General features: G+C 41.9%; 1 protein-coding gene across 6 annotated transcripts in view; it reads right to left on the reverse strand.

Annotated features, from left to right (window-relative positions):
* TSEN2 (tRNA splicing endonuclease subunit 2) overlaps window positions 1–21,356 on the reverse strand; it is a 42,381-nt gene that overhangs the window by 2,035 nt on the left and 18,990 nt on the right. For all 6 annotated transcript variants that reach the window (XM_084634776.1, XM_084634774.1, XM_084634773.1 and 3 more), the window contains 8 exons: window positions 21,222–21,303; window positions 21,045–21,081; window positions 6,873–7,428; window positions 6,544–6,621; window positions 5,912–5,962; window positions 4,994–5,132; window positions 3,801–3,837; window positions 2,687–2,798 (listed from right to left, as the gene is read on the reverse strand). In XM_084634776.1, the coding sequence (XP_084490902.1) occupies window positions 2,687–2,798; window positions 3,801–3,837; window positions 4,994–5,132; window positions 5,912–5,962; window positions 6,544–6,621; window positions 6,873–7,428; window positions 21,045–21,081; window positions 21,222–21,303 (1,092 nt within the window). The remainder of the gene's footprint in view (window positions 1–2,686; window positions 2,799–3,800; window positions 3,838–4,993; window positions 5,133–5,911; window positions 5,963–6,543; window positions 6,622–6,872; window positions 7,429–21,044; window positions 21,082–21,221; window positions 21,304–21,356) is intronic.

Genomic DNA, 21,356 nt, shown 5'->3' on the forward strand with positions numbered 1-21,356 from the left:
ATGTATATACTGAGGAGAGAACACACCCATTTGTGTATCTGCCTTGAGGCAGATATTAACACTCATGTGACACCTGGATACCCTAACCTCGCCATGGAGCCGTTGCTGCGAGCGATCTCCAATGGCGCAGATGGCTTCAACCTCCACGGTGAGAGGGTGAGCGTCCTGGCTTACGTGGATGACCTGGTCCTGACCGCGAATGACCCAGAGAACCTCCAATGTATGCTAGATGCCACCAGTTGAGCTGCTGATTGGATGGGGTTCTGCTTCAATGCAAAGAAGTGCACCTCTCTCCACATCGACAGCAGCAAAAGGGACTTGGTGTAGACGACAGGGTTCCAGATCCAGGACGAGCCCGTCATCCCCCTGGCAGAGGGGCAGGCGTACCGGCACCTTGGCACGCCGACGGGTTTCCATGTCTGGCAGACACCCGAGGACACCATCCAGGAGATCTTGCAGGATGCCGCCAAGATTGATGCCTCCCTGCTAGCACTGTGGCAGAAGATAAACGTCCTGAACGCCTTCCTGATCCCCCGCATCTAGTTCGTCCTAAGTGGATCCGCTGTGGCAAAGGTACCCCTCAACAAGGCAGACAGGATCGTCCGGCAGCTGGTGAAGAAGTGGCTGTTCTTTCCCGAGAGAGCCAGGAACAAGCTGGTCTATATCGCTCACAGGCATGGCGGTGCCAATGTCCCCCACATGGGTGACCTGTGTGACATCGCGGTGATCACCCATGCCTTCCGCCTGCTGACGTGTCCTGACGCCATGGTAAGGAACATTGCAGCAAATGCCCTCCATGACACAACAAAGAAGCGGATCAGCAGAGCCCCCTCCAACCAAGACACTGCCAGCTTCCTGAGCGGTCCCTGGATGGCGAATTCGGACGGGACGGTGGCGACATCGCTTCACTGTGGTCCCGTGCTCGCAATGCCATGCGTCGCCTGCGGGAGCGCATCGGCTGCTGCTGGGAGTGGTGCTAGGAGCACCAGGAACTGGGAGTCCTGGTGCCGCAGATCAGGTCCGACGACAACACCATCGTCACCCCGAGCGCCAGGGGCATGCTGGAGAGGACCCTGAAGGCGGCCATCCACTCACTGTACATGGAAACCCTGAAGCGTAAACCGGACCAGGGTAAAGCCTTCGAACTGACCAGCAAATGGGACGCCAGCAACCACTTCCTCGCCGGGGACGGCTTCACCTGTTTCACCGACTGGCGGTTCATCCACCACGCCTGGCTCAACTGCGTCCCGCTCAATGGAGCCATCCGCCACGGGAACCGAGACAAGCGTTGCAGGAAGTGCGGCTACTCCAACGAGACCCTGCCCCACATCCTGTGCAGCTGCAAACCCCACTCCAGAGCCTGGCAGCTGCGCCACAACGCCATCCAGAACTGCTTAGTGAAAGCCATCGCACCGCACCTGAGGGAGGTCGCCGTGAACTGCGCCATCCCCGGTACGGACAGCCAGTTGCAACCTGACGTGGTAGTCACCGACGAGGCCCAGAAAAAGATCATCCTCGTCGACATCACGGTCTCCTTCGAGAACAGGACCCCGGCCTTCTGCGAATCCCGAGCTCGTAAGCTGGAAAAATATGCCCCCCTGGCCAACACCCTGAGAGCGAAGGGCTACGAGGTGCAGATGGATGCCCTGATCGTTGGAGCCCTGGGCGCTTGGGACCCCTGCAACAAGCGTGTGCTGTGGACCTGTGGGATTGGTCGACGCTACGCACGGCTCATGCGGCGCCTCATGGTCTCGGACACCATCCAATGGTCCAGGGACATCTACATCGAACACATCACTGGCCACCGACAGTACCAGGAGGTGTGAGTCGGTACGACATCGTGCATCAACTATGGGAAAGGGACTGAGAGACTTTTTCCATTGGACCATATGAACTGGAACCATAAACTCACTGAACATTAAATCCCACACCAAATGAGGGTAGATCCATTCTCATCATCGTATCCACTCATTATATTCCACACCTGAACATAGCCATTATATGGACAACATACCCCCATAGCTCAATGCCTGTACTTTGACCCGTTAAACTTTTACCCCCAATCGGGGAGATTGTAGATTATGTATTCCTTATGCCACCCGCTCCTAAACCGAATTTCGCACCCCTTGATAATCTGCACCTTATTCCCTGATAACCAGAAACTTCTATGCTTAAACTCTGTACCATTTTCTTTTTACTTCAACATTATCTTAATAAAATTATCTATATAGACAGGTCATACAGAACTGGTAACCTTTTAGAAGTTTGCATGTCCAAAATACTTTCCTATTTGGGCAGGTGAGTGGAGGTGGAAGGAAGTTTGTAAGTGCTGAGTTGGAAAGGAATGTCACTCCAGGACTTCCCCATTCTGCACCCCTTTGTTTCCCCCCCATAACTTTCAAAGAGCCTGCACAGATGTGACCCTCCTGCTCCAACCAAGGAAACCTGCATATGGATCCCTTAGAACCCATCAACATTGCTACAAATACTGGCCAGGAAAGGATGTATTCAAAACACCACTACACAGTGTGCTGCCCCCCAACATAAATATGAAGCAATCATGCTCAGAACCCAAATTCTGATCCAAGTCCAGTATTGCTTTTCCACAAAAAATCTTCAAGCTAAACTATTATATTTACCAGTTAAAACTATTTCTAGATGCAGAATCAATATCTTATGCTGTTACCTTAGAAACATTCATTGTTGTTCTGTTCAAGCCAGACAAAGACATCCAATTGAGCGGTCTGCGCAGTGACCCTACAAAGTTATCATTAACCAGTTCAGCAATGACCGAGTAACTGGAAAATAAACCCAAAGAATAGTTTGCAAAGAGAAAATTATGGTCACTTAAAAATCCTGTAATTTAAAAACTTCAGCCTGAGAATATTTGGCTATTGTGACTGTCATAGCCAAACAACAAACCTGTAGGCTGCAGACAAGCCATAAGACCTGCATCAGTTTCTACTAGACAAGGAGGAAGTGGTGAATGCAGTACTTAATTTGTGCCAGGCCTTGCCAGGGCTGAGCCTGGCACCTCTAGGCTTGGAGCTTCATAGCACTGGCACCTCTGGGCTTGCCACGTCAGTTATGAAAGTAAAAAATTTGCTTGTGCCCTGGCACCTAATTGCTTGAGCCCCGTTACCTCTTTCATTACAAATTAAGCACTGATGGAGAAGGTAAATGGTGGATGCAGTGAATGATAGTTCCTCTCCCCACTGCTCCTACCTCACCCCACCATCCTGCTACTCTTCTTTCAACAGTGTTCTCTTGAGAGCGGCCATCTTTCATTCACACCCCATAACTAAATTTGATTGGCAGAGGAATGGAGATTACTTATGGGCTTTTTTCCTAGGTTACCCCCAAAATTACCTAAATCATCCATAATACAAAAGAGACAGTATTACAAAAATCAGATTATTTCTCTGATTCCAATCAGCACATATGACATCTAGAAAGGTCCAGGGAGGCATTCTGAGGTCTTCAATTATATTCTTAAATATCTGTATATGAACTTACTCTCAAACTTTGTTTTGTGCTTCTAGTAAAATGACATGTTGATTCAAAATATTTGCTTATCATGCATGGTTAACCTTTCTGGTTAGAAAAATTTGTTTTGGATGTAGAAGGTACAAGGCAGGAAAATCATACTTTTAATTAGGAGAAATATATCCCAGTAAAAAGGGGGTGGGGGAAAGAGAGAAAATTGTATTCATTCATTTGAAACAAAAATAGAAGTTAAATCACACTAGTCAAATGCAGAGTAAATGTTTTATAGTCAGAATATAAAGTGAATGCCAAACCTTGCATGGTAAAAGGGGGGACCTTTTCGATATAGCACTGCAACAACAAAGAAATACCATATTAGCCAGAGAAACATGAATTCCCAATTTTGGATCTCAGTATCAGAGATCAGAATCCTTATAAGTAACTAACCATCATACTCATTACATAAACTATTGCAGAATCAGAGGAGCAAGGCTGAACCCTTCAACAAGCTCCAGCTGATCCTATGTAATTGCATGGCACATGTCAAAAGCCGGTGCTGTATAAAGTGGACAGGAAACAAAATTCACACCAGAAAGTAAACTGCCAAAGAACAAGCTCAAATAAACTCCTGTAGGCAACCAATATCATCAACATTTCACCTATTAGAATGGTTATTTTAGTGGACAGTGAAGAAATTGCATTCAGGCACAACTTCTATACCATAAGGATTGTGTGTTAACTCCCAGTGCGCACACAAAAACGTTCCTTGAGAGTCTTATAGTAGTTTCATCTGAATGAAAAGAAGCATTCTGCTATGTTATACAGACATGCTTTTCTTCATGGTTTGCCATCATTTTACAATTTTCTATTAGAGGATAAAATTATACTATCACTCATTTCAATCTACAAAACTAATCAAGAAATTACTACTTAACAATTCTTAAGCTATTTACTACAGAAGTATGGACACTACTGAATATGTCCATTTGGGAAGAAATCTTAACAAAACAAAAATAAGTGATTTGAACAACAACTTCACTTTATGCTCTAATCCAACTCCCACTGAATTTGGTGGAAAGATTTTCATAGAATTCAACACAAATTGGATCAAGCTGTGAGAACAGAGAAAGCACACTACTCCAAACACTCATTAACTCCACTTGGGCTTCTCTGCAGAGCGGGTGGATTGGTTCATGAGATGAATTGGTTCATGAGGTGTGCAGTTCCACAGCTAATATCAAGCCAACAGGCCAAAGTTACAGGCCCTCCATGTCACTTACAGCCTGTTTTGGTACCAATGAATCCACACAGGAGCAAACCATAGCCTCTGCCTGCATTAATGCCTTATCTGCTAGCCTATAGCCTAACCAGCGTGGAGAGTCATCTTCCTCACAGGAGCTGTGGAGATCTGCTCTGCTTGTACAGTCCCAATGTCAAGTTTAAGTGGTGCACTGGCCATTAAAGATTTAGTTGAAAGCTATTCCATTTTTGAAAGGAAACTACTCACAGAGATCGGTTCCATACTTCAGTCCTACTTTGGGGACCCATCCCTTACTTCGGAAGTAGTGATATGCCATGTACGTAGTTCTAAAATTAGGTTGCACTTCACTAAAAACTTCCCATAGCTTCAAAATAGTTAAAGGTTCCTAAAAATCATAACCAAAGGCATTAGTATTATTACACTAAGATTACAACCTACTGCTCTTACTTACAGGGAAATACCCAGGAAACGTTTCACATAAAACAGTGTCTTTAGTAGAATATTCCATTCAAGTACCAAATATCCTAATCCCAATGCAAAAAGACTACACTTGAGATACTAGCACTATGGGAGTCCATTGTCTGCAACAGACGTCTGCTTCAATAGGGGTTTACCAATCAATACCAAACCACAAACACCACCACCACCACCACCACCACCACCCACCTTTGAGTTAGCAGAATTCTGCTAGGTCTCATGTTAGTAGCTCAGGACTCGAGAGCGAGAACCCTACACCGATGATATACATAAAGAAAAATAAAAGCTATTGTTTGTTATGAAAGACAGTGGTTACAATTCAAACTGAAAACTTTTTCATGAAAGGGAGGGCATTCCTCTACATACTTCTTCCCACATCCCCCTTTTCTCTTGTATTTCTCCCACCTACTCAACACACAACCTTTCTTCTACAGAAGGTATCTTTTTATCTGTACTTTGTTGCTAAATAAAAAGCATTGCACAAATATTCTTATATCTACACAAATAGAAACACAACTAAGGAGAAAATTTCCAAACCCCTGTAGTTGGTAGTTGCTGCCTTTGAGATTAGCAGCATGTGATTCTGTCATAGTAGTTGGAAGTTTGAGACAGTGATCTAGATCCAAGTCAATAGTATTTTGCATCTTTCAGAGCAAAAGTCGCAGATAACCAAATGTAACATCTTACCTCATTATAATAAATACTCAAACATCCTAGAGCATAGACCAAGAAAAATGCCTAAAAACATAAAAAGAGTAAGTTAAAATACACTGTCTGTATCACATGGAGACCTGTAGTTATAAGATTTACATGTTACAACAAACTCTAGAATTATCGCATAAAAGAAGTTTGAAAGCCACCAAAAGAGAGGCATTCCCAGAGAATCACCTTTGAAGTATGTCATTGTGACTTTAAAGATAAACCAGCATTATCGGAATTTTACTCACAGGAGAACAGCATATGCAAACACTGTATTCTAATTAAAGCAGTGTTTATAGATATTTTTGGAAGAAAGAGTAGATACAGGATTTATGTGAAAATTATAGGTCCATTCCTGCAGCCCTTACTCATGTGACTAGCCTCTCTGAGGTAAATGGAATTATTCATATGTGTAAAGTCTACAGAATTGGACCCTTCAATGTCTTTCACTATTTCCATGTAATCTACAGATCATTAAAATTATTAGTTTACCAAAAACAGTGCAAACATTTTGGATTTTAAAAATCAGATCATTCTTTAAGAAAGAGGTATTTATTGAACAGATCAGTGCTTTGTTCTGATGTTAGAAGAAAAAGAAGTTTCACAATATTTAAACATACCTCCTCCAGACCGAGTTGCAAATATTCAAAAATCCTAAATGGATTTCTTCTGCATACTAATTTTTCCCTTTTGATTAACTAAAAGAAAAGGTATAAAAATAAAGTTATAAAGAAGCAACCAAAAAAAAGGAAATGTGTGTTGCATTCAAATGACATTTTTCAAACATCTTAGATTCCACCTTAACTTTTCATTAAACATTTATTAGTGATTGATCTACTATATAGATGAACATTCAAATTGACAATACTGAACTGTGAAAAGAACACACTATATTTAGTAAAATTAAATAAATTACCCATGGAAAAAAAGAAAAACTTGCTTGGCTTACATTTGATTCATCATTTGCTGCTTCATCTTCATGACACAATTTGCTTTCTTCTTCCTGTACCAATACATACTCATAAGCATATTCTTTCCCTTTGGCGAAGTCATGAAATACTTGGTTAATATAGTCTTTGGCCTTGCAGCCACAGTGCACAATAAAATCATCATGTTTTTGGCAATGTACTTCAACTATAGCTTTAGTATTCAATGTATACAGTTCCTCAGAGCCATAGTTGGCTGATGGATCATCGTAAGCTGAATCACCTTCCAAACAAGCTTTCTTGCAGTCTACACTCGTGTTATGACATTTAACATTTGATGCTGCTGAATCGCCATTATTTATGGCAGAATCTCTTGAAAGTTTCATTCCATCTTCTACATTTTCCATTTCTGCAGCCATTCTGCAGTAAGAGTCATCATTTTGTGCAACTTCTCCTTCCCCTTTCATAAAAGGCAGATCAAATGGCTTAGTATAATTTTCAAGAATTTTGTTAACGGAGCAGTCATCAAGTCCTTGTTCTTGCATTAGGCTTTTAGCCCACTCTAGATGACACTGGTACCTGGATAATGGAAAAACAAGAAGTGGAAGATTCTAAGGCAGAGTATTGTTCAACTAATACATGAAAACTAGGGCTGACAAGCGATTAAAACCATTAATCACAATTAATCCCATAATTAAAAAATTATCATGCTTAATCACTTGGTTAAACAATAATAGAATACCATTTAAATATTTGTGGATGTTTTCTACATTTTCAAATATATTGATTTCAATTACAACACAGAATACCAAGTATACAGTGTTCACTTAATATTTGTAATCAAAAATAAATATATGCACTGTAAAAAAATTGTATTTTTCAGTTCAACTCATACAAGTACTGTCGTGCAATCATGAAAATTGAACTTACAAATGTAGAATTACGTACCAAAAAATAACTGCATTCAAAAATAAAACAATGTAAAACTTTAGAGCCTACAAGTCCACTCAGTCCTACTTCTTGTTCAGCCAATTGCTCAGACAAACAAGTTTGGTTACAATGTGCAGGAGATAATGCTGCCGCCTTCTTGTTTACAGTGTCACCTGAAAATGAGAACAGGCGTTCACATGGCACTATTGTAGCCGGATGTGACTGTGCACCCCATAAGGCTTTATGGAAATATGCTTATGAATGTATATATATGACATAACTGGAATATGTTTTATGCTACATATGCCATGTAACATATCTTTGTAAAAGTTATGATCTACTGAATCTATTCATCCTATTTGTATGCATGTATCATTTTTGTATTTGAAGTTATGAATATTGGCTGTGTACTTGCTTGATTTTTAAGTAGCCTTTGTAAAGCACTTGGTCAGCTTCTTGAGAAAGGAATGTGAAAATTAAGTGCCCAATCAAGAAACACTTAAACAATGGAACTTGGAAGGCTCCAATCCACATAAGAAGTCTTCCTGGAGACAGTCAAGATAGCATGTGGGCAACAGCTGCTGCCTGTAAAAACTGAGTCATGCATTGACATGTGGTTTGCCCATGTGACTCCAACACTCCATCTTGGAGCTGGACTTTGCATAGGAGAGAGGAGGGGGTCTCCACCCACAAGAGAAAGTCTATTTAAGCCCATGGGAGACCCCTCCATTTTGTCTTCAGCTGGCTCACGAGATATCCTCTCCACCCCCAAGGATACCTGAAAGAAACGGGAACAAAGGACAGTAAATACAGGGGATGTGAGTGATTGCTGGACCCAAACTAGAAGGAGACTAGTCTGTAAAAGGAAGCTTACTGGAACACCTCTGAGGGTGAGGTTTTATCTGTATTCAGTTTTCTTACTGTATTAGACATAGAACATGCAAGTCTATTTTATTTTGCTTGGTAATTCACTTTGTTCTGTCTGTTACTACTTGGAACCACTTAAATCCTACTTTCTGTATTTAATAAAAATCACTTTTTACTTATTTAACCCAGAGTATGTATTAATACCTGGGGGGGGGTGGGAGAGGGGGAAAAACAGCTGTGCATCTCTCTATCAGTGTTATAGAGGGCGAATAATTTATGAGTTTACCCTCTATAAGCTTTATACAGGGTGAAACGGATTTATTTGGGGTTTGGACCCCACTGGGAGTTGGGCATCTGAGCGTTACAGGAACACTTCTTAAGCTGCTTTCAGTTTAAGCCTACAGCTATTAGGGGACGTGGTTCAGGTCTGGGTTTGCAGCAGGCTAGCGGGTCTGGCTCAAACCAGGCATGGCACTGAAGTCCCAACCTGCCAGGGCAATAAAGCAGAGGCAGAAGTAGTCTTGGCATATCAGTTGCTAGCCCCCAGGAGGTTTCTGTGATCCAACCCATCACACCGGAGTCGCAAGATATTTACGTGCCAGATGTGCTAAAGACTAATATATCCCTTCATGCGTCAATCACCATTCCACAGGACACACATCCATGCTGATGGGTTCTGTTCGATAACTATCCAAAGCAGAGCGGACTAACGTTCATTTTCCATCATCTGAGTCAGATGCCACCAGCAGAAGGTTGATTTTCTTTTTTGGTGGTTTGGGTTCTGTAGTTTCCACATTGGAGTGTTGCTCTTTTAAGACTTCTGAAGGGATGCTCCACACCTCGTCCCTCTCAGATTTTGGACAGCACTTCAGATTCTTAAACCTTGGGTCGAGTGCTGTAGCTATTTTTAGAAATCTCAGATTGGTACCTTCTTTGTGTTTTGTCAAATCTGCAGTGAACGTGTTCTTAAAACAAAGATGTCCTGGGTCATCATCCAAGACTGCTAGAACATGAAATATATGGCAGAATGCAGGTAGAACAGAACAGGAGACATACAATTCTCTCCCAAGGAGTTCAGTCACAAATTTAATTAACACATTTAACGAGCATCATCAGCATGGAAGCATGTCCTCTGGAATGGTGGCCGAAGCATGAAGGGGCATATGAATGTTTAGCATATCTGGCACGAAAATACCTTGCAACGCTAGATACAAAAGTGCCACGCGAACGCCTGTTCTCACTTTCAGGTGACATTGTAAATAAGGAGGTGGCAGCAGTATCACCCATAAATGTAAACAAACTTGTTTGTCTTAACGATTGGCTGAACAAGAAGTAGGACTGAATAGACTTTAGGCTCTAAAGTTTTACATTGTTACATAACTGCACTCAAAAAAAACAAAACAAAACAGAATCTACATTTCTAAGTTACACTTTCACGATAAAGAGATTGCACTTCAGTACTTGTATGAGGTGAATTGAAAAATACTCTCGTTTATCATTTTACAGTGCAAATATTTGTAATAAAAATAATAATATAAAGTGAGCACTGTACACTTGGTATTCTGTGTTGTAATAGAAATAAATATATTTGGAAATGTAGAAAAAAAATATCCACAAATATTTAATACATTTCAATTGGTATTCTATTGTTTAACAGTGTGATTAATCGCAATTAATTTTTTTTTAATCGCATGAGTTAACTGCGATCAACAGCTCTAATTAAAATCAACAATACAATATAGAAATGAATGTTAATGCTTCCATAATTCATTTTTTAATTTAAAATATGTTTTATATATCAACTGAGGGATGTTTTTTAAACTGATCCAACACACTAGTTAAAACAGAGAGTAACCAATTTATAAGACTCTTTGGTATTCTATAGTGCTGCGATACTGTAGAAAAAACAAACAACTCAAGATCGCCATATCATTAAGTTTTCTACATATTTAAAAAATAATTACAGATTTACCTGTAGCTACATGCTGGGATCCCAAAGAGAATGTTATAGTGAGGATTGAGTGAATAACAGATTGAACTTCTTAACAAGCAGCTGAATAACACAAACTTATCTAAACATGAAGCCTACAAAAAAAATTAGACTAACTAAGATTTAAAAGGTGAATTAGTTCAAATTCTGGATTTATTTAAAGGAAAAGACTAAACAGTATTTCAAGCTCAGTGGGTTCAAATCCACTAAAAGTTAATGAAACAGGCTGACTCTGGCACAAGATTTACGGACAAATCCTCAGCTGGTGTAAACCAGTGGAGGTCCACTTACTTTAATGGAGCCAAGCTGATTTACATCAGCTGAGGATCCGGAACAAAGGAAGTCTGAAGAGCAGGCACTTCCTAATGGCTGCTATATGAAAGCTAACTATGCTATAAAGCTTAAAGGCCCAATTCTGCAGTACTCACTCAACCAAATATTAAAGGAAGTATTGCCTGTGAAAGGACTTCAGGATCAGGCTTTATGATTATCAACTACTGCCGTGAAGACTTTATATAAACAGTTTTCATATGTTATACCAGAAGCTAAAAGTAGAAATTAAGGATACTGATTTAAACAGCCAGCAATAGAACACTGAAGACCAATGTCAAAATATGTCCAGAACTAGTTCTCAGCTACAAACAGAGGCTCCAGACCTTTGCAGAATTTCAGTTTCACATCAATAACATCAGTATCTGAGGGTGCTGTGCTTTGGATATATTTAGACACAACTAATTCAGAAATGCCCTTGGAAAGGTCATTCCAAAGTAAATTAAGGGATACTATTGTAAATAGTTTATAGTTGAAGAAGAGCGGTCTTGTAAATGTGATTTGAACAGGCCATCAACAATAATATGATAAAGATCTGAAATGGTCTTTCCAAATTTAAAAAAAAAAAAACACAACAACTTTGTTTTACTCCTTTTTGCAGCTCTAAGGAGATGGGAACACAAGGAAGATCATCAAGGTATTTAACTCATTTAGGAAATGTTTTTCACTCTATACATTTATATCTCCTAGGACTGTGGCATACCTCAGATTTCAAACTGTAAAATCACAGGCATTTGGTAATTCTAAGGTACTTTAAGAAGGTCTACTAAATAGCAAGTCTTAAAGTGCAAGTGGCAAAAAAAACTGGACATGTTCTCTTTGCTCCTTTATGATGTATAAAGAAGATCTGAAAGCCTCCCTGTTCCACTCCCATGCCCCCAAAATAAAAAATTTCTGCTTTCTTTCTTACATTAGATACTCAGGTTTTGTCTATCATGGAAGACACTACCACAAATGGAAAACTGGTAGGATTATGACATCTGTCATAAATATAAAGGGAAGGGTAAACCCCTTTGAAATCCCTCCTGGCCAGGGGAAAGCTCCTCTCACCTGTAAAGGGTTAAGAAGCTAAAGGTAACCTCACTGGCACCTGACCAAAATGACCAATGAGGAGACAAGATACTTTCAAAAGCTGGGAGGAGGGAGAGAAACAAAGGGTCTGTGGGTCTGTCTATATTCTGTCTTGGCCGGGGATAGACCAGGAATGGAGTCTTAGAACTTTTAGTAAGTAATCTAGCTAGGTACGTGTTAGATTATGATTTCTTTAAATGGCTGAGAAAAGAACTGTGCTGAATAGAATAACTATTTCTGTCTATCTTTTTTGTAACTTAAGGTTTTGCCTAGAGGGGTTCTCTATGTTTTGAATCTAATTACCCTGTAAGGTATCTACCATCCTGATTTTACATGGGGGATTTCTTTATTTCTATTTACCTCTATTTTTATTAAAAGTCTTCTTGTAAGAAAACTGAATGCTTTTTCATTGTTCTCAGATCCAAGGGTTTGGGTCTGTGGTCACCTATGCAAATTGGTGAGGCTTTTTACCAAACCTTGTCCAGGAAGTGGGGTGCAAGGTTTTGGGAAGTATTTTGGGGGGAAAGACGCGTCCAAACAGCTCTTCCCCAGTAACCAGTATTAGTTTGGTGGTGGTAGTGGCCAATCCAAGGACAAAGGGTGGAATATTTTGTACCTTGGGGAAGTTTTGACCTAAGCTGCTAAAGATAAGCTTAGGAGGTTTTTCATGCAGGTCCCCACATCTGTACCCTAGAGTTCAGAGTGGGGGAGGAACCTTGACATGGTGGCATAGTGGTGGGATTAACCTGAAATAATTTTGAGATCCAGTTGAGATTTTTTGAACTAGAAATACAGATTTTAAAAAGGAAATTTTTTTTCCTTTGGAGCTGCTGGAAAAACCAGCTTGTTTTCTCTCTGCTTTGGAGCCAGAGGTGAGACAAAAGGGGATTATCTTTGTGAATTGCAGGTTTTTTTTGCCTGGAGGCAGGGTACTTAACTCCTGCAGGGAAATTCACAGTCTTCCGATCCAGAGGTTCCCCCCCCCCAAAGTAGATAGGGAGGGGGGTGTTCTACCCATTTGCCTGGAGACAAAAGTGGCAGGGTTTTTTTTTTTTAGGATTTTGATTTTTTTGTTTTACAAGGAGCACAGGTTTGAAAAGGAAATTTTTTTTCTTCCGTTGGGCTGCTGGTAAGCAGGTTTCCAAGTAGTTGGAGGTTTTTTGCTTTGATTTGGGCCCAGAGCAGAGACAAGGGAATTGTCTTTTTCTGTAGGATGACAATCACTATCAGACAATAGGTATTCTATTCCAGCACAGCAAAATTTTACAGACAAGTTTTGTTTATTTCTAAACCTTGGGTGTAAAGTTAGTTAAAACAGAGAGGTTAGAATGACAAAATCCACGGCTCGACACAAGCTGGAATTAGCCAGATTTCAGGCTGCGGAAAGACAAAGGGAACATGAATGACAGATAGAACTCATGCAGCTGAAGAAGGAACAAAAAAGGGAGGCAGCGAGAGAGGCAGAACACCACCAAGCGGCTGCTCACAGGAGAGCTATGGAAGCAAGGGACAAAGAACTGGAGGAGAAGGAAAAAGAGAGGAAGTATGTGGGAGGAGATGGAGAAGATAAAGGCTCAGCAGAATATCCCAACAAACCCTAGTAATCCTTCTCCAAGTACCACTTCCCATCCCAGAAAGTTCCCCACCTACAAAGCAGGCGATGATACTGAGGCCTTCCTAGAAAACTTTGAAAGGTTGGGTACAACATCTCTACTGACCAATACATGGTAGAGCTGAGGCCGCAGCTCAGTGGACCATTAGCTGAGGTGGCAGCTGAAATGCCTAAAGAACACATGAACAAGTATGAACTGTTTAAATCCAAGGCGAGAGTCAGAATGGGGATAACACCCGAGCAGTCTCATCGGAGGTTCAGAGCCCTAAGGTGGAAACCAGACATGTCATTTACCCGACATGCCTACCACATTGTAAAACATTGGGATGCCTGGATATCAGGAGCAAGTGTTGAATCTCCAGTAAATTTGCCCTTCCTAATGCAAATGGAACAATTCTTAGAGGGTGTTCCTGAGGAAATAGAAAGATACATCCTAGATGGGAAACCCAAAATTGTAATCGAGGCAGGAGAGATTGGAGCCAGATGGGTGGAGGTGGCAGAGAAGAAGAAAACTGGTCGCAGTTGGAGCAGAGACCAGAATGGACAACCCCAGACCACACCCTATTACTGGGGGCCACCCACGGCCCCACCTACCTCCCAAAGAACCCTCCAGACCCCTTATAGTCCCACCACCCCATTCTCCAGCAACCCACCTCGCCCCAGTGACCCGTCAGCTGGACGATGTTTTAAATGTAACGAGCTGGGGCATGTAAAGGCCAACTGCCCCAAGAACCCCAACAGATTACAGTTCATTGCACCGGAATCACACCAGAGGTCTGCAGGCCCAGATACCTCCCAGATACCCTTGGAGCGAAGGGAAACCGAATGTGGGCGGGAAGAAGGTCACCGCATGGAGGGACACCGGAGCACAAGTCTCAGCTATCCATGCTTCCTTAGTGGACCCCAATTTAATCAACCCAGAGATCCAAGTGACGATTCAACCCTTCAAGTCCAACTCTTTCAATTTGCCTACAGCCAAGTTGCCTGTCCAGTACAAGGGCTGGTCAGGAATGATGATTATCCCATCCCCATGCTGTTGGGGGAAGACTTGGCCAATCATGTGAAGCAGGCCAAGAGGGTGGGAACGGTCACCCGCAGCCAGGCTAAACAAGCCGTGAGGCCTAGCTCTGTTCTGGAAACTTCTATCAGGACCCAGTCAGAGGTGATGGACCCGGACCCCAGGCCAATGTCTGCAACAGCAGTAGTGGATCCAGTCCCAGAGATCCAGACGGAACCAGTCCCAGAACCGGAACCAGCCGAACAACCAACACCAGACCCAGTGTCAGCACTGAATCCAGTACTTGCAACCTCAACACCAGAGGGCCCCACTGAACCTGAACTGGCAGTAGCCGATAACCCTACACAAGAGGCTCAGCCGGAGCTTGAATCCCAACATAGTGCACCAGCGGAGAGCGGTTCACAGTCAACAGAAACAGCTCCATCCCCTATATCGCTTCCAGAGGGACCAAGCCTAGGTCCACAATCCCATGAGGAACTGATGTCTCCAACATCAAGGGAACAGTTCCAGACCGAACAGGAAGCAGATGAAAGCCTCCAGAGAGCTTGGACGGCGGCACGGAGCAACCCACTGCCTCTCAGCTCTTCTAATCGATCCAGGTTTGTTGTAGAAAGAGGACTTTTATACAAGGAAACTCTTTCTGGGGGACACCAGGAAGACTGGCATCCTCAGAGACAGCTGGTAGTTCCAACTAAATACCGGGCCAAGCTCTTGAGCTTAGCCCATGATCACCCTAGTGGCCATGCTGGGGTGAACAGGACCAAAGACTGTTTGGGGGGGGTCATTCCACTGGGAGGGAATCGGCAAGGATGTTTCTACCTATGTCCAGTCTTGTGAGGTGTGCCAAAGAGTGGGAAAACCCCAAGACCAGGTCAAAGCCCCTCTCCAGCCACTCCCCATCACTGAAGTTCCATTTCAGCGAGTAGCTGTGGATATTCTGGGTCCTTTTCCGAAAAAGACACCCAGAGGAAAGCAGTACATACTGACTTTCATGGATTTTGCCACCTGATGGCCGGAAGCAGTAGCTCTAAGCAACACCAGGGCTAAAAGTGTGTGCCAGGCACTAGCAGACATTTTTGCTAGGGTAGGTTGGCCCTCCGACATCCTCACAGATGCAGGGACTAATTTCCTGGCAGGAACTATGGAAAATCTTTGGGAAGCTCATGGGGTAAATCACTTGGTTGCCACTCCTTACCACCACCAAACAAATGGCCTGGTGGAGAAGTTTAATGGAACTTTGGGGGCCATGATAAGTAAATTCATAAATGAGCACTCCAATGATTGGGACCTAGTGTTACAGCAGTTGCTCTTTGCCTACAGAGCTGTACCACACCCCAGTTTAGGGTTTTCCCCATTTGAACTTGTATATGGCCGTGAGGTTAAGGGGCCATTGCAGTTGGTGAAGCAGCAATGGGAGGGATTTACACCTTCTCCAGGAACTAACATTCTGGACTTTGTAACCCACCTACAAAACACCCTCCGAACCTCTTTAGCCCTTGCTAGAGAAAACTTACAGGATGCTCAAAAAGAGCAAAAAGCCTGGTATGATAAACATGCCAGAGAGCGTTCCTTCAAAGTAGGGGACCAGGTCATGGTCTTAAAGGTGCTCCAGGCCCATAAAATGGAAGCATCGTGGGAAGGGCCATTCACGGTCCAGGAGTGCCTGGGAGCTGTTAATTATCTCATAGCATTCCCCACCTCCAACCGAAAGCCTAAGGTGTACCATATTAATTCTCTAAAGCCCTTTTATTCCAGAGAATTAAAGGTTTGTCAGTTTACAGCCCAGGAAGGAGACGACGCTGAGTGGCCTGAAGGTGCCTACTATGAAGGGAAATGTGCTGGTGGTGTGGAAGAGGTGAACCTCTCCATGACCCTTGGGTGTATGCAGCGACAGCAGATCAAGGAGCTGTGCACTAGCTACGCGCCAACGTTCTCAGCCACCCCAGGACTGACTGAACGGGCATACCACTCCATTGACACAGGTAATGCTCACCCAATTAGAGTCCAACCTTACCGGGTGTCTCCTCAAGCTAAAACTGCTATAGAACGGGAGATCCAGGATATGTTACAGATGGGTGTAATCCGCCCCTCTGAAAGTGCATGGGCATCTCCAGTGGTTCTAGTTCCCAAACCAGATGGGGAAATACGTTTTTGCGTGGACTACCGTAAGCTAAATGCTGTAACTCGTCCAGCCAACTATCCAAAGCTTATATTCTACCAGCTAAAGTTAAAAATTCTTTTCCTTGCCCTTGGATGGTATTGCTGCCACCAAGTGATTTACATGAAAATTCAGGGAAGGGTCACTTGGAATCCCTATTCCCCAAAAATATCCCCCCAAGCCCATTCACCCCCTTTCCTGCGGAGGCTTGAGAATAAACTACCAACCAACTGCCTTAGCAATGTGAGCACAGACCAGACCCTTTGTCTACGAGACACTGAAATCTACCAGGTTCTTAAAAGAAGAACTTTATTTAGAAAGGGGAAAAAAAAAAAAAAAAAAGAATCACACCTGCAAAATCAGGATGGAAGGTAACTTTACAGGGTAATAAAAAGATCTGAAACACATAGGATTCCCCACTGGGCTCAGCTTCACAGTTACAAAAACAGGAATAAAACCACCTCTGTAGCAAAGGAAAATTCACAAGCTAAAACAAAAGATAATCTAAAGCATTTCCTTGCCCTACTTACAATTTCTATGAATTTAGATGGATTATTCCAAGTATATTTTCAGGAGATGTTGTACCTGCTTGGCTTCTCCCGCCGTCCGTAGAGGGGAACAACAAAGAGAGAGAACAAACAAAACCTTCCCCCCCACCCCCAGATTGGAAAGCATCTTTCCTCATTGGTCCTTCTGGTCAGGTGCCAACTAGGTTATTTGAACTACTTAACCCGTTACAGGTAAGGCGATTCAGTATAGCTGCCAAGGAGGGGCTTTATACTACCCTTCTCTCTATATTTGACACCTCCAACAACAACAACGAAAATTTAGCTGTAGGGAGAGAACTCCAACTCCAGCTATTTGGCAGCCACAGGGGTAGAATTTCTGCTTCTTTTTTCCTTTTAACAGGCCAGCCAGCCATTAGTTAAAGACAACTATTTGAAATTTGCAAATATCTTGATCAAAGATACCAGCTCAAGTACAAATTGAAGGTCTAGGGTAAAAAAGTGAACACGAGACTATAATTCCTAAATAAAAAAAAATGCTTACTAATCTTTAAGATAAACCCAAACTAAAAAGACATCATCAACTTGAAATCCAGAGTTTTTTGTTTTTTTTAATGGTTTGAAGTAATTTCAGGCACTACATAAGAATGGCCACACAGGGTCAGAGCAAAGGTCCATCTAACTCAGTATCCTATCTTCTGATAGTGGCCAATGCCAGTGCGCCAGAGGGAATGAACAGATAATCATAAAGTGATCCATTCTCTGTCGCTCATTCTCAGCCTCCGGCAAACAGAGGCTAGGCACACCATCCCTGCCCATCCTGGCTAATAGCCATTGATGGACCTATCCTCCATTAATCTATCTAGTTCTTTTTTGGACCCTATTATAGTCTTGGCCTTCACAACATCCTCTAACAAGGAGTTCCACAGGTTGACTGTGCATTGTGTGAACAAATACTTCCTTTTGTTTGTTTTAAACCTGCTGCCCATTAATTTCATTTGGTGACCCCTAATTCTTGTGTTATGAGAAGGAGTAAACAACACTTCCTTGTTTACTTTCTCCACACCAGTCATGATTTTATAGACCTCTATCATATCCCCCCACCCCCTTAGTTATCTTTTCCAAGCTGAAAAGTCCCAATCTTATTACTCTCTCCTCATATGGAAACTGTTCCATACCGCTAATAATTTTTGTTGCCCTTCTCTGAACCTTTTCCAATATATCTTTTTTGAGATGGGGTGACCACATCTGCACGTAGTATTCAAGATGTGGGTGTACCATGGATTTATATAGAGGCAATATGATATTTTCTGTCTTATTATCTATCCCTTTCTTAATGATGCCCAACATTCTGTTCACTTTGACTGCCGCTGCACATTAAGTGGATGTTTTCAGAGAACTAGCTACAATGACTCCAAGATCTCTTTCTTGAGTGGTAACAGCTAATTTAGACCGCATCATTTTATACGTATAGTTGGGATTATGTTTTCCAAGGTGCATCACTTTGCATTTATCAAAATGAGAGACGTGTGTGTCTCTGCCAATTATGTGACTATACAATCACAGTTTCTTATTTTTAAGACTTTCTCTCTCTTGCTGTTGCTATGTAAGAGATGCACACAAGCAGGAAGAAACTGACTGCCTATTTAGGGGAAATAGTGAAACTAAGGGTTGTTAAAAATAAATTTTAATCTTTTTCCAATCATCATAATTTTAGTTCTTACTTGTAATAGTAGGCATAGAATTTTCAGAGAGAAGTGGAATTTTTAAACTGACAAATGTTATTTCTATAGGAGATTATTCTGATACCTAATTTAAGACAAAAGTCCCAAACGGTTATAATTATAAAGACAATTATAGTCAGCTACATAGTTTTAAAACTAACAGTATGAAGAGTATTAGTAGTAGTAGTAATAAAATACTTTACCTCCCCAACTGAAATTTTAGAGATGGCAATTAAGTAGAAAACAAAAGCACTGTAAGAACAATTAAAACCAAAACAAGTTATGCAGATGAACATGAAATTCAAATCCCTCTCTTCAAAAGGAAAGCCCTGAATCATCCAGGGCTATTTACTACAGACTGGTTTTAAATGGTTAAAAATTTTGATCAGCATATATAATATTACTGTCATATTATATAAGATGGTTTCATACAGGGCTGTCCCTACACGGGTGTGGGGCCTGGGGTGGAAGTGATGGATTCATCTCTTCTGGGAGTGACCGCGCTGGCCAGTTGCACTGGCCTGCGCGACACCCTAAAGTGCAGGGCCTGGAGTGGGGGGCCCCTAGGGCGGAAGTGATGGATTCGTCTCTTCCAGGACCGATCACACCGGCCAATTGCACCGGCCCACGGGGCCCAGAGCAGTCGCCCCGATTTGCCCTACCCAAGGGACGGCTCTGGTTCCATATCTTTCATCACCAAATAAAATAGACGAACTTTTATTGTACTCTACTGGATAACCATACAATAGCACTTACAGTGCATAGCATTTTAGTCAGATGAATAAAATGCTTTGAAGCATGCTGTATATCCTGCAATAATGTGGATGTCACTATTTCACCATGTTTATTCCTCCCCACCCCCAGCAACTGTTCCTCAGACATTCTTGTCAACTGCTGGAAATGGCCCACCTTGATTATCACTACAAAAGGTCCCCTTCCCGTCCCGTCCCCCCCTCCCTCCCCCCCACTCTCCTGCTGGTAATAGCTCACCTTACCTGATCACTCTCCTTACAGTGTGTACGGTAACACCCATTGTTTCATGTTCTCTGTGTATATAAATGTCCCTACTGTATTTTCCACTGAATGCATCCGATGAAGTGAGCTGTAGCTCATGAAAGGTTAATCTCAAATAAATTTGTTAGTCTCTAAGGTACCACAAGTACTCTTTTTACTATTGCTATTGACACCTGAAGTGGTTAATACCATTTATTAATTTATTTTGTGGTAGTGTAATTATGATGCATTTCTGCAGTAGCATACATCTGATATTAGGAAGTGGGTGAAAGCAGCATTTGACATGTGTTTACTTTAAATTGAAATGGTTATTATAAAAAAGACTACATTTTGTAATCCTGTGGGTATGAAAAACAATACAGCAACTAATTTATGCCCCCCACTGGTTGTTTCTTAAACTAGTTGGTTGAATTTAAAACAAAACACCTCACCAATTCCATAACTTATTTCTTGCATAATAAACAAAAATACTAAATCTGAAGTCATCATGCAGGCAAACTCAGGAAAAAGATCATGCTATGTCAGATTAAAATTTTATGTAAAACATTACAATTGTATTAAGTGTTAGACTATTTCTGCCCCCTCTGAATGAGCCTAATAAGCAAATAGGAAAACTATAAAAAACAGCCCCAGAATAGTCCCCCTTTTTTTGTTGCAGAAGTATAAAGGTTTCCTTCTACATTCACATAATCATGAATCAGTTGCTCATATTATAGTGAATACACTCTTGGCTCTAACCCGCACTGCTTACTCAAGCAAAACTCCCAATAGCTACATGGAAAAAACAATGCTAGGAATGTTATCTAATATTTTATCTGTCTTCAATAGGATTTAGGAACTGGAAACAAGGAAGAGAAACAAAACTATGAGAATCAGCCTTTTTACAAGCCAGTTTGGGAACCATTGGGCTAAAACATGAAGCAGAATGGACTGTTACTGTACAAACTTAGGATGAAGTAGGAAAGTTGCACTTACTTTTTTGATGAGAGTATGGGCATGTTTATCTTGACATCTGCATTAAAAGAGAAAATGTTATTTACAAGTGTTTTGGCAATGCAACGATCTACATGCATGGATCTGCAATTAATAATTAGGACAAACCAAGTGTATATTACTAAAACTGTCAAGAGAGTGGAAAGTAGTATGATTTACCTTGCCACTTAGCAACCAATAAAGGGTCTGAAATATTGTATTCTGGTCTGCTTCTCGAAAGGATACCTTTTCCAAAATAGCCCTGCAGGTGCAGGGAAAAAAAAGTTGATCAGAATTATTGATACAGAAAATAGA

Source organism: Lepidochelys olivacea (assembly GCF_965140295.1).
Source record: "Lepidochelys olivacea isolate rLepOli2 genome assembly, chromosome: 7".
NCBI classification, from domain to species: domain Eukaryota; kingdom Metazoa; phylum Chordata; order Testudines; family Cheloniidae; genus Lepidochelys; species Lepidochelys olivacea.